Source organism: Haemaphysalis longicornis, unplaced genomic scaffold (assembly GCF_048455015.1).
Source record: "Haemaphysalis longicornis isolate Haplotype H1 unplaced genomic scaffold, Haemaphysalis longicornis Haplotype H1 scaffold_4, whole genome shotgun sequence".
NCBI classification, from domain to species: domain Eukaryota; kingdom Metazoa; phylum Arthropoda; class Arachnida; order Ixodida; family Ixodidae; genus Haemaphysalis; species Haemaphysalis longicornis.
In genome coordinates, this window is record NW_027526361.1 from 52,321,877 (window position 1) to 52,335,520 (window position 13,644).

A 13,644-nucleotide genomic window follows, 5' to 3' on the forward strand; every position below is an offset into this window, starting at 1 on the left:
TTTTGTTTTGCTGCCCGTTTTGTCGGCACTTAGCTGCAAAAGCTCCGCAGTAGCACCAGTAGTAGCACAGGGCAAAAGAAGAAAAATATTTCCCATCGAAAATTCCTTGCGGTCTCTCTGTTCATGCCCAATAAAAAGGACAAAGACCTTGTACCATGCGCACTCACAGCCTCAGCTTTTAAGCCCCGCATTTTTCCATGAATGTAACTCAGTTCCGTGCGCCTTCTGATAGCGTTAATTTAGGTTACATATAATTAAGTTGGGCCATAATCAAACACAGGGTTCCACGCTATGAAAAAAAAAAAAAAAAAACAAGGGTGGTGATGTTTATCCTCAACACCCTTTTTTAAAGGTGTTGAGCTCAACACCCTTTTTTCATCCATACACCCTTTTTTGCCAAAACACCTTTTAAGGGTGTTAGCCATGGGACAAGATTTTTACACCCTTTTCGGCCAAAAAGGGTGTAAAAAAGTTTAAAAAAAAAAAAAACAAGGGTGGTGATGTTTCTTTAAGTTTTTAAGTGTCTGAAGAAAATTACGATAATGTGGACGTTCTGACGTTGCAGTTGGAATCCCTTTATGGTTTGCGGGAAAGACTAAATGCTGTAATTTGAGCCGTGCCACCTGGCCACTTCTTACCACAGATTCTACGAAGACCATTGTATTGTTGAAGCACATCTTGAAGCAGCATTGTGCTAGGCTATTTGCAATCACCAGCATGGCGATTTTCCTATTACACAAGAACACAGCCGAAGATTCGCTAAATGTTCACGCACTAGCCACTTCATTTTTCAAGCAAATGGTGGAAATTGTTCGTGACAACAAATCGGCGTATAATGTGAATACAAAAACTGTCAACGTGCGTTTCGGTATCTGATTCTTTTTTTTTTCACTGAATGTCGCGGCAAGAATTAAAAATATAAGGACAGCGTTTATCGCGATCATAATGGAAGGTATTTCTTGTTGACAGTATGTGAGCGTGACAGTGCGCGGCTTTGGTGTTTAAATATGCGTACGTTGCATTGAGCCGCCGGCGATTTCTGCTCGCTTTACAATTACAATTTGCCAGCAGAGAAGTCACGGCGGCGAAAGACTTATCACTGCTGTGGGCCTAGTCTGAGCACAAGGTGAACGTTTGCCTTCGTGGGAAGCAGCGTGTATGCATTTGCTTTCAACAAGAGCTTTCTTCACGCACGCCAATGTAATAATGCAAACGCGTGTAGTGCAGTGCTTGCTTACAAATGAGAAATCTACGCAGGAGCCGCACCAGTTGACAAGAGGAATCCGGGTGACAAGGTATTGAAAGATGGAACAGGGCCATCTGATCAAGCAGGCAGGGCGCATAATCAAGGGCGCCGCATTAAATGAATACCATGCCTCTACATAAACGTTCATTAACTGCTTGTAGCATCGCGCTGGCGCGGCAAAGCACCTACCACGGCTTTATGTATTTTATTCAATGAGCACAGTTCCCTGGACGCATAAATTTACATAAGCGCAGGACTAAACGTATCCCTTGCAGAAGCAGAGACATACCCAGCTTTCTCGCTCAAAATTCCGACCTCTCAGGAATCTAGGGAAACCACTTTAGGAAAGTCATATTTGGCACAAAGCAAGACGTCAACGTGGAGATGAAAACACTAGAAGAACATTCCAGGAGTCTGAATATTTTATGTGCAGTTCGCTGTCACATCTTACTCCCCATGCATTTCTATGGGATAGTTTCCATGGCTCAGGAACCTAGCCGCAAAGCATGGAAGACTTGAAACTGTGCGCACAGCACGTTTTCACCCCCAATATTAGCAGCACAAAATAATTTTCAATAACGCTAAATAACTGCAAAGTAATCGCTGTTGAAAGGACTGCCACGAGCGGGAAAGCTGCACATGTAAGCTTGTGTTCCATGCAAAAATTTAAAACATATATTCAAGCGTTACCGCTATTGCTTGAGGGTGTAAAACCGCATTGGCTATAGCTGTCGTACAGGCAGCAAAAGCCAATATGGCACTGCTTGCAGTACAAACATACACACACAAACTATATATATATATATATATATACGCTTTTTTGCGGCGTAATACGTTGTACCAATGCCCATTAACGCACATAACCAGCGCACGAGGAACTTGTTTAACGCAATAGCAGTGTTGCAAGAACCTTCGTCGCAGGACGGCGATGATGTTGCAACGTATCTACCAGGCCTGCGTCGACAAAGAAGGCACCTTTGGCAAATAGGAGACGCCTAAAATATGCTGACACCGTACTTTAGTTATTACATTTGAGCTCACGCAAGAAAAGTTCAGCCTAAACGCAAATCAAAATCCAAATAGATTGCATAAAGGTTGCGCGAGGTGCACTGAATCGTCACATAGAAGCCGGGAAAACGCTGGACGGAATGCATTAACCACGAACGGTGTGCTGCCCGGAAGGGAGGCACGCGGCCCGTTTGGGAATTCCCTAGGCTGCTGCCAGCCACGGGGCCGGCGGCATGTTTCAGGGGAGGGACGTAAGGGGGAGTGAAGCGGTTACCGGGAGGCATGCTTCCACTCTCCGCGGCGAGCTTGAGCTCCTCGGGGTCGACCTCCTCGATGACCGTGCGCCCCATCGCCTCGTCGAGCGCCTGGGCCCGGCGGAGGGCCACCTGCTTGGCCATGACCACTTGTCGCTTGGCGATCAGCGTGCACCGGTCGCAGACACAGTCCACGTACGGGCAGTAGCGCTTGTGTCCTCGCAGCAGCACCGTCTTGTTGTGGTTCTTGCAGCGCGCACAGTTGGGCGTGCGGCCCGACGGCGTCCGGGCCGCCGGTGCAGGAGCCGCGACGGTCGCGGCTGCAGCGGGCGAAGAGCCGGCCGTGCCGCCGGCGCCGCCGCCTTGCATCGCTCCGCCGGTGCCGTTAACGCTGCTCTGTTTTACGCCGCCGTCCGGGCTGTGCGCGATGGTCAAGTTCAGCTCCTGCCGAACCATGACTGGCATATTCCGCCGCGCAGCTGACTTGACTACACGGAACTGACTAGCTGCCGTTAACCAGCGATACGCTCGCGGTCACGTGACGTTAACCCTGCCGCCGGCTGCTTCGCCGAGGCGCCCCCAAGTGCCCAACAACGCCCCAACAGCGAAGGACGAGCTGTGCCGAGCGATTGCCACATCGCCGGCGCAGCGCTTTTCCGCGCGCCGCGCGGTCCCCGCCTGGGGAGCGCCTAGCGGCCACCAGGAGCGGCTCTTGACGCTGGGGAGAAACCTGCCGCGCAGCTAGGGAACCGCACGCCCCAGGAGCCGCCGTCGTGCTCTTCGGAAGCGGCGGCAGCTGCGGCGGAATAGGCGGAGCAGCGTCTTTATGACTCAGTGCTAGGGGCGACCTCCGAACGGCCTTTGGTAATGATCGGCGGCCATATATTTCATGCCGCCGCGGCGTCGACATTTTTCATCCTGACAAGCCATCGACAACGTAAGACGAATGGCACCGTATATCCTCTTGTGGCTTTTGGGGCGGACCACAGCGGAAGCTTCGACAGCCACAAGTGGGCCGCCTAATTAAAAAGATAGTGTAGTGTCGAAGCGCTATTCTTCCTCTGTTGCTGTGCCCTCCCCCCGCAACAAAAGCGACACAACTGCTTGCAACTACTGGCACCAACGCAGTTACTAGTATTTACAGCGTCTTGTAGCCCTTGCTGTCCCTGAGTATTTGGGACGCGATATTCCATTCCAAGTTAGGAACAAACCAGGCACATCCAGTGCGATGCAAAGCATTAATTAAACCTGTTGGTGCACCGCAGCCCACCTCTCAAAATGGCCTAAGAATAACAAATCAAATTTTTTTACGAAAATAATACAGTCGACCCTCGTAGTAGCGAACACTGATATAGCGAATTATGGTATATAGCCAACTAAATACGAAGTTTGTTTGGTCATGCTTCATTTCAGTGACACCTATTCTTTTTATAATGAAACCGAAACCTCGAGAGCCGCGTGATATCGGCTATAACGAAGAAATCTTTGGTTCCCGCGAGGCTCAAAACTCGACAGCTAGCGTAATAAAAGCGAGATTCATAAAAAGTGAGGCAAAACAACCATTTTTTAGTGCTTGAAAAACTGCACAAGTAGAAAAAGCCCTGTATTGCGTGGACACTGTGAAAAACTTCATTCTACTCAGACTGTGAAAAGCCACCAGGCGAAATTCACATCCTCCTTCAAGTAAATAATAACGCAGGCCTGTTTTTCCGACCAAACTTTGTTCTGTTTTAATTTCACGTTCTCACGTTTCCGGTCTGTTCAGTTTGAAATGCCACATGAAGACAGATGAGGATTACCTCGTGTTTTTTAAAATCTAGGATCGTTGGGCGAGCGAGATTGCCAATATCTTAGAGCAGATTTTTACCTCTACGGTTTCAACTAATATCGGATATAACGAACTAATTCACTGCCCCGATACTACTTCGATCTAACGAGGATCGACTGTACATAGAATTGAGGCCAGAGAACAGTTTACACTAAAAAAATCGTGAGTAAGAAAAAGAAATGCATCACGGCTGTGGCTCAAACCCGCGGCGTTCGTCTCTAAACTCACGATTAGACCCCGAGACTACGAAGGCATATCAGCAAAGCTCCTTTGCCAGTTGGATAAAAATAAAAGTGTTCCAACCGATGGGCTACATGGCGCTGGGTGATCGCAAAAAATGCCCGGTCTGTACCTACAAGTGTACAGAATCTCGAGTTTGTGACCCGTAAGTACACCTGCGATACATATGTGGTGCAGGCTGGGAACCTCTTTCCCTCTCACAGTCACCTCACCTTCCTGACAGTACAAAGCGAAAGCTGCGATTGAGAAGCTTGCAAATAAACCTGATGACACAACGGAACCACACTATTTTGTAAGTAGTTTTTAAGTGTCAAAGGCAACACCTCCGAGCTCTAAGTGGAGCGACGCCAGGGTAAGTATTCTTGTTTCCAGTAATGCAGCATGCATATTGCTTTACAGTAATTAGTGTTCATTAAAACAAAGAAATTGGATCAGCCTATTATTATAATCTGTGCCGGAAAGCAAGTAAGGTTGGCTCCGCAGCGGGTAAGGTCCCGCCCCTTTAAAGCAAACATCGTTGATTCAACGACGTAGGTTGGCTCCGCAGCTGGTGAGCCCCCGCCCATTTGAAGCAAACCTGGTTGACTCAACAACATGGTAATGTTGGCTCCGCAGCTGGTGAGCTCCCGCCTCTTTCAAGCAAACCTCATTGACTCAACGACATAGCCTATCCTCAGAATATACCGTAGACTAATGCGAACACGATCATCACCAAGTTAATCACGTTGCCTTGAGCCAGGGCACATGTAACCTGAGCGTTGCTGAAGCCTTCTCAGAGAAAATTTGTTCACTCTCGTATTGGGAATCTTTACAAAGTTCACATCGGTTGTGCCCATTGTTCCTGCAGCTTTAATGGCAGAGGCACTGACTTCATTGGCACCCGCAAACGAGGCCCCTGACTGCTTTTTTTGCCCACACTACATACCTTATATTTAGGGTTCTGCGTTCTCGGATAAATCCGATAAAATCTGAAAAACACTCGCCGGTAAAAATTTTGCGAATTTGGATGTATCCGAAAAACTCCGAATTCAGGGATGACCGCCTGTGAAAACGAGACTAACCTTTATCTTTCCCTGGCATCCTCGAACAGCTTTTCCTATTATATTTTCATGTTTCCACTTTTGTTCGTTCCACTTACGTTCCGCACGGGATTAGCTGGGTCTTCCCATATCTAGTGCGAATGTCGAAAGAGCATTCTCAATGTTTCGCGTGGTCAGTCGGAAGAAGCGTGCTGCGGTGACAGACACTAACATTGGAAAATATGCCTGCGTATACTACAACAAGTTGTAAATGGATGTCACCAAGAATGTTGCAAATATTGACTGTGCGATAAAAATGTCTCTGCTTTTTGATTTTTTTATTGTTGCACATTGCACTTCCTAAAGATTAATACTCCACTACCCTAATATTCCGAAAAAACTCCGAATTCTGTGTACTCTGAAAGGACGCTCCGAAAAACTCCGAATTTGCAAAAATAAATAAACACCGAAAAACGCCCTCCGAATATGCTCAAAAATAAACTTCGAAAACGCAGAACCATACTTATATTGCAATAGCATCCCCTCGACTACAACTAGGACCGTCTGGGCGTCTTCAATTGATGCTGGCAGAAAGACAACTAGGAGAGGGGCGGAATCGCTCTCTTGATGTACTTGTCCTCAAACCGCGCAAATTGCCTAATGATAGTTATCATACAACACCGCTTCTCAGTTGCGTTGAGTGACGGACGGTATATAGATAGGGCTTCATCGTTTGAGCTATAGGCGATGTGAGTCCAAAATTACCCAAAGGGCAATATGGCGCTAGTACGCAGGCTAGTCTTAGAAACGACAATGCGCTGACATCGAAATATTGAGTAGCGTGTAGTTCACTGCTTGCCTTTCCGGCAACAGCTTCGCGCTTTCGTAAATTATCACAGTTATGTTTTTCCGCGTACCCACAGAGCCAAGTAATGCTCCGAACAGAAAGCCCCTTGTTCGCAGGACAAAAATAAGGCATTGCAAAGTTTTATCTCAGGAGTCTAACGCACAAATGACGATTTACCTTCCCCTCAAAAGGTTATCGAGAACAAGAAATATACAAAATGAATCTTCATACTGAAAGAGCCAGCGAGAAAGGAACCGAGAGAAAAAGCGAACAAGCCTTCAAGTGAGCGAGAAACTGGCTTATTTGGGGCGCATCCACCACTGAACGAATGCGAAGTAACAATCGGGCACGCTATCTCAAAGCTGGCAATGAAATGCGGTCGTGTGTATTATCCCGCATATACAGGGGGATCAAAATTAAGTCGACAGATTTTTAAAAAAATCAGGCGCATATATTTACGTGAAGAGTACCTCTACAGTGAGGTTATGCACCCAGGGGACACAAAATCAGGTGGTAAGTATTGATGTCGGTGGCTTAATTAACTACAATTGTTTAATTAAATTTTGAGCGGCTGCAGTAACCAGACATGTTTGTATTGGAAAGTTAGACGCAATCGTGTTTCTACGCAGTTTAACCTTGCAGAATTCTTTGAGCGCATCTGTAATCTGATATATCTAAGTGCGAAGTTTAATTGCCGTTTCCATGATTCGCATGTTAGACAGCGAAGACCGGCGCGAAGCTCCTCCCTTTTGTGACGTGCCTGCTGTAAATGGGGTTAGTTCGACAACAGGGCGGGGGCATAGGCAGAAGTGATAACTGGCACTCATTCAGTTTTGGCTGGCGTAATAGGAATCTGCAGTACTCGGAACTGCTATCGAAATACAGAATAAAAGGGAGGAGTTTTGCGCCGTTCTTCGATTTCTAGAGAGAGAGAGAGAGAGAGAGAGAGAGAGAGAGAGAGAGAGAGAGAGAGAGAGAGAGAGAGAGAGAGAGAAAATCAAATGAAAAGGCCGCGACGTTATCCCGGCTTACGGCCCGGATTGCTACTCGACACTGGGGAAGGGGTGTGTAGGGGATGAAAGAGAGGGCAGGCAAAAAAGAAAGGGAAAGAGCAGGGCCGCGCACACACTTTAGTCCCTTTGCGGGCACTATAGTCTTTCGGCTAAGCCTGTTTGCTTCATAAAAAGTAAAAGGGCTTTTGTTGCCTTCTGCGAAGTCGATTGTAGGGGTCGGTGTCCTAGAATAGTCTCTACTGTGAACGGTTGATTGTCCAATCGTTTGAGTTCGGCGGCCAAAACAAGTCTTTCTTGTGAATACTGCGGGCAACAACAAAGCATATGTTCGATTGTCTCTTCAAACTCGCAGGCGTCGCAGTGGGCACCATACTGGCCATCTTGATAGGGAAGGAGTTGGCTCTCGTAAAGGCCACTCCCAACCACAGTCTACAAAGTAAAGTAGACTGTGATCGAGACAGCCCACACGGAAGAAAACGCTGGAGTAGAGGGTCCTCGTTATGCGGGCGCGGATGCACAAAGTACGGTGTATTCCATTGAGTAATGGAGATCCTGCGCGCGAACTGACCAAGCAGCCTAGCGGCATCAGTCCTTGAAAGCGGAAGCAAGATGGTCCTGTCACTGTCATGGCCTGTCCGGGCAGGTGCATCAGCCGAAACATTGCCGGTGATTCCACAGTGACTTGGCAGCCACTGAAATAAAATATTGTGGCCCTTTATGACAGCTTGGTCAAATAATTCTCGAGTTTCTGACACCAGCTGGTGAAAGGATCGTAGCGCCGGGCTGCTGGGAAGCTTTGCAGGGCGCCTTTTGAGTGGGTAAAAAAAAACATTTTTGAGGAGAAACTTCCATAATGTATTGAAGAGCTTCACGGATGGCTGCGGGTTCAATAGCCGTCGAGATTGTGACATGGGTGACACGGAATCGAATTTTGGTTGATTCTGATGGTATAACCACCGCACCTGCCGAGCTTGAGGCCGTCACAGAACCATTTGTCTATACATGCTTCCGGTCATTGTGGTGTTCATGCAGTAACTGCATAGAAAACTGTCTGAGAGCCAGTGGTGGTAAGTTGGCCTTCTTTCTAATGCCCGGAACATGCAGACGAATCTCGGGGGTTGCCAGGCACCACAACGGGGAGAACGGTGGGACCGCAGCCGTGTAACTTGATGGTACTTCAGCCCTGTGCGCTGCGACAATGGCTACAAATGAAGAGCGTGTACGACTTCGAGGAAGCTGCGCAAGTTGATGACATGGTAGCCTCGTGAGGAGCCTGATGTGTGGGCGTAGCGTCTCAGTGGTGACATAATTTGCTATAGGATGGTCTTGGGCAATGTATATTGTTCCCTTTGTTGACGCACATCGCGGCAAACCAAGACAGGTGCGGAGAGCTTGCGCTTAGATTCCTTAGATCGCCCGAAAGTTAGTGGAAGATGTACTAGATATCGCTGGCAAGCTGTAACGCAAAACTCCCAGGAAAAGCGCCTGGTACAGCTGCAGCATTCCTCTGACAGATGTGCCCCACGTCTTTCCAGCGAGAAATCTGAAAATGTGGGCGAGGGCGGTGAGTTTCTTTTTTAAGAAAGACACGTGGGCACTCCATGACATGTTCCTGTCGATGACCACGCCAAGAAATTTGTGATTTCTGGAGTAAGGTATCGATTTTCCATTGATGGTGACGGGATATCGGGACATGTGTTTTCGGGTAAATGCAACCACCGCGCACTTGTCACTAGAAACGCTCATTTCTTGCTTTCTGAGGTATGCTCTCGTCACACTGACCGCTTTTTCAAGTCGTGCTCGCAGCTGAAATCGATTGACACCCGAAGCCCACAGACAGATGCTATCGGCGTAAATGGATACACAGACGGTCTTTGGTAAAGCGTGTACGAGCCCGATTATAGCGAGGTTGAAAAGGATTGGGCTTAGCACCCCACCTTGAGGAACACCGCGTTGAATGGTAGGCTGCGATGTTGGGCCGCCTTCCTTCATTACAAAGAATGATCTTCCGGACAAGAAGCTGCGTATCCATTTGTAAGTTCGGCCACCGAGTCCATGCGTAATCATGCGAACGGCAATTAAACTTCGCAGTTAGATATCTCGGAGTGCTAATGCGCTAGAAGAATTCGGCGAAATGAAACTGCATAGAAACACGATTGCGTCTAACTTTGCAATACAAACTTGTCGGGTTACTACAGGCACTAAAAAGTTAATTAAACACTTTTAGTTAATTGAGCCACCAACATCAATAATTATCACTTAATTTTATGTCCCCCTGGCCGCATAACATCGCTGTAGAGGTGGTATTCACATAAATCTATCGCCTAATTAAAAAAAAACTGTCGACTTAATTTTGATCACCATATACGTGAAGACGTCTGCATCAATACGTATCTACGCATGGCATCGCTAAAGTTCGGCCATGCAACAGGTCTCTCTGATGCCGTGATTTGAAAGTTGCGCGCCGACTTTCTTTGTTCTTGGCGAGTTCCACGCAAAGGGGTTGGTAGCCCTTGTTTAGAATTTACCCAACCACCAAACCCGAACCGAGCGGGTTCTCGCTAGGTTGCTGGCACGCATAGGGCAGTTCTCTTTACTTGACCCCAAAGGATCCGCCAGGTCTACCTGGAAACAACCTGCTTTGCTGTTTGTGCTTAAAGGTGAAGAAGATTCTTGAGGTAAGAGCAAATCTGTGAACATTTCGGACTTTTCAGCAGCCAACAAAACTTGCAGCCTTTTCCAGCGATGGTACGCGAATCGTCTATACAAGACCACTGACAAGTTAGGTTTAGGAAGTTCGAAAGCAACCTCTTCCGCACCCCTAAAAAAAAAAAAAAAAAAAAGAAACTGACCGTGGGTAGTAGATTGTATGCACTCAGAAACAAACAGGGTAATACAACGAACAGCGTGAGCGATATATTGAAAATGGCGGAGAAATTCTGCACGGGCTTGCATGCGTGCGACCTTCATTCAGAAAGCAGTATTGAACGAACAATCCCAATTGGAGAGGATCTATTGAATGAGAGGCAAACATTTAAAAGGATATCAAAAAGCCAAAGCTGCAGGCGAGAATGAAATAACTGTCGATATATCACGCTTTGGGGGTAACGTTTGGTAAATAAGCTCACTTAATTATTCTCGCAATGCCTTTGGACCTTAAATTTGCTAAAGGCTTTGCGAAATGCGAACCTATAATTCTTATTCACAAAATAGTGATGTTTAATGGCTCATGTATTACAGGGCCAGCATCCTACTCTCTATTCTGCGCAAGTTGTTTGCAAAGATAATACTTAATCGAATAAGTGGCACGCTGAAATTTCAACGACCGAGGGGGGATATTGTCTTTAGGAAAGGTTTCTCAACAATAGATATATTCATGCTGTCAACAGGGACGAAGGATGCACGGGCACGATTCCCCTTGCATAAGGAGACTAAAACTTGAGCTATCTGAAGGGGTGTCCTGGAGGGAGACACATTCGCATCGGAATTATTTACAGCCTTTCTAGACGGTGTGTTTAGAAAAAGTTAATTGGGAAACTTCAGTATTACGGATGTGGGGATATTGAGAAATGTGAACCTATAATTCGCGTTCACAAAGAAATTACAGGGCCAGCATCCTACTCTCTATTCTGCGCAAGTTCTTTGCAAAAATAATACTCAATCGAATAAGCGGCACTCTTTTTCAACTTTGAGCACAACAGCAAAACAGATTTTTTCTGGGAAGACCTAGTGGGTCCTTTGGGGCCTAGTAAAGAGAACTGCCCTATGAATGCCAAAAACTTAGCGAGCAACCGCTCGGTTCGGGTTTGGTGGATGGGGAGCACTTGAAACAATTAATATTTGCGGGTAACACTAGTATTTATTCAATTCCGCTAGGACTTCTTCAGCAACTCGACTGCGTTCTTCAGGACCTATACTTTGGAAGGTTTCTTAAGTGCGGGTCTATGATTACCATAGAGAACTCCAACGTAATGATAACCAAGCGTGCAGGGGAAGGGGATGACAGTTTCAGACATGCTGACCGGGCGTGTCCCCCGGTCAGCGTGTTCTCTCTATCCATAGAGAGAACAACGCGGAAACGTGTGCACTTACTATTCGCGAACAAGGAAGGAAGGATGTTTGTTACGGATGCAGTGACAGGTGCATGTAGGGTACGGACACATTGTATAGCACCATCACTTCCTGACATGCGAACAAAATATTTGTAAAGTTGGCTCCGCTTCAAACTTGGCTATTTCTGTATACAGTTAAATCTCGATTGAATGAATCACGCGAGACCACCGAAAATATTTCATTATTTTGAGATATCGCTGTAATAAAAAACTGGTGGTTTTAAGCCAGTGCTCATGCTAGGAATGAAAATGACGTATGCAAACCCTAGTTCTAGCGTCTGCAGAAAGGCGAACTCCCCAATAAAAATGTTGCACCCACTACAAAGCTGCTTTACTTGAAGGAGTGAGTTATTTTCTTCAAGTGCGCGCAGCATGCACGACAGGTTAGGAACGCCTCTACACATTCAACCGTGCACAATACCTCATCAGGTACGTTGTTTTACCGAGCAATGAAAGTGCGGACCGAGCAATGAAAGACGCAGCTGCAGCGTGGCCCCAGTCACCCCTGAAGAAGAAGCCGAGCGGGCTTCGAAACGTTGGGTTTTGTCTATGTATTGGTTGGAGCATAATTAAATCTCAGTTCAGTAACTTTCCAAAGACAGAAATCTGTCAAAATGTTCAATATAAGACGCAGCTGCAGCTTGGCCCCAGTCACCCCCGAAGAAGAAACAGAGCGGGCTTCGAAACGTCGGGTTTTGTCTATGTATTGGTTGGAGCATAATTAAATCTCAGGACTTGGTTAATGTGCACTAAAACATCAATGTTCACCACGTTCTCATTTTCTGCTGTGTTCGGTGAACCACCGCCGTCTTCCTTCGCGTCGTCATTGTCACTAAAGGCAATGACTGCTCCTGCTACTTCTTTGCCTTGTCGCTAGCTACACTCATCTTTGGATCTCGCACGGACTTCGCACCAAAGTCACCCACAACAAATAAATACTGCCGGCACACGTGACTAGCGTGAAGAACGACCGACCAGCCATCGTTACCCAAAACAACGAGAGAGAAAAGAGGCAAACGCGGCTTGGCCTGCTAGGCTACTTACATTAATCCACAGCTTTGTGGCGGCGCAAGCTGTTGGCACTCGACTTTATGATGATGATAGCTACTGCACTCGGGGGATACGAAGAGAAACGGCGGTTTCTGTTTCACGCGAGAGTTGCGGCGCTGTTACTTTTAGCCGAATTCGCAATACTGATGTTCTTTGATTTTAATGGGAAAAATAAACTACATGCGTTATTCTGAAATATACGCTGCATTGAAATTCGTAGTTCTGAAATATTTTTACATTAAAAATATTGTCAATCTGGAAGGGAGTCCTGAAATATTCAAAATTTTGAGAAATTCGTTGATGTGGGGTTCGTAGTAACCAGATTTGAGTGTAGTTGGCTTTGTCGTAATGAGTATTTGGCCCCCTACGACGCGACGAATTCCGCTGAAAGTACGATTTGTGGGAGGAGCTTTTCAAGGAGTGCAAGCTTCATTTAAACAAGTTGGTCGCAAAGGAAGAGTCGGATAAGAGGGCAGCTATGACCCCAGTCAAAAGCTTTTCCACAGGAACGATGTTTTGACGGAAACCGACGTGAATGATCTGTGGGCCTATATGGACACTAAGTTTCCATCGTCCTGAGCGAGGATGTAGAAAAAGGGAATGTGGGGATCGGGCCTCTATCTTCGGTGGGGGGAGGATATAGAAAAAGGTTCTGGGGTTGGGCCTGAATCTTCGCGGGTTTCGACACCGAACCAGTAGGGTGACGATTAGCGAGACAGGAGGCCGCTGTTCCTAGATGCTGCCGCATCTCATTCCTTTACTACTTCAACCTTTTTTTCTAGACTCATAACAGCTTTTGCTGAATAAAAGAGACGCTTGGCCTGACGTAATTTAACACTACCGTAATCACGTGAGGCAACGGGACAATTCTGGCAATATCGTGTCATATAGCATGCCGTTTCCAACATCGCCACATACTCAAAGACACACATACGCACAAAAATGTCCCGTTTCTTTCGTTCATTCTTCTGCGTTATTTCACAATGGAACTCCTTTGTGTCGAAACTGAAACCAGTAGACAGCTTCC

The 13,644-nt window shown here is 46.7% G+C and overlaps 1 protein-coding gene across 2 annotated transcripts in view; it reads right to left on the reverse strand.

Annotated features, from left to right (window-relative positions):
• LOC144178691 (uncharacterized) overlaps positions 1-13,644 on the reverse strand; it is a 266,572-nt gene that overhangs the window by 47,404 nt on the left and 205,524 nt on the right. The window contains exon 1 of one of the 2 annotated variants that reach the window (XM_077706710.1): positions 2,529-3,048. The exons of the other annotated variant lie outside the window; for it this stretch is intronic. Coding sequence (XP_077562836.1) covers positions 2,529-2,973 — 445 coding nt within the window. The 5' untranslated portion in view covers positions 2,974-3,048. Of the gene's footprint in view, positions 1-2,528; positions 3,049-13,644 lie in introns of those variants that run through there. 2 annotated transcript variants of the gene reach the window in all.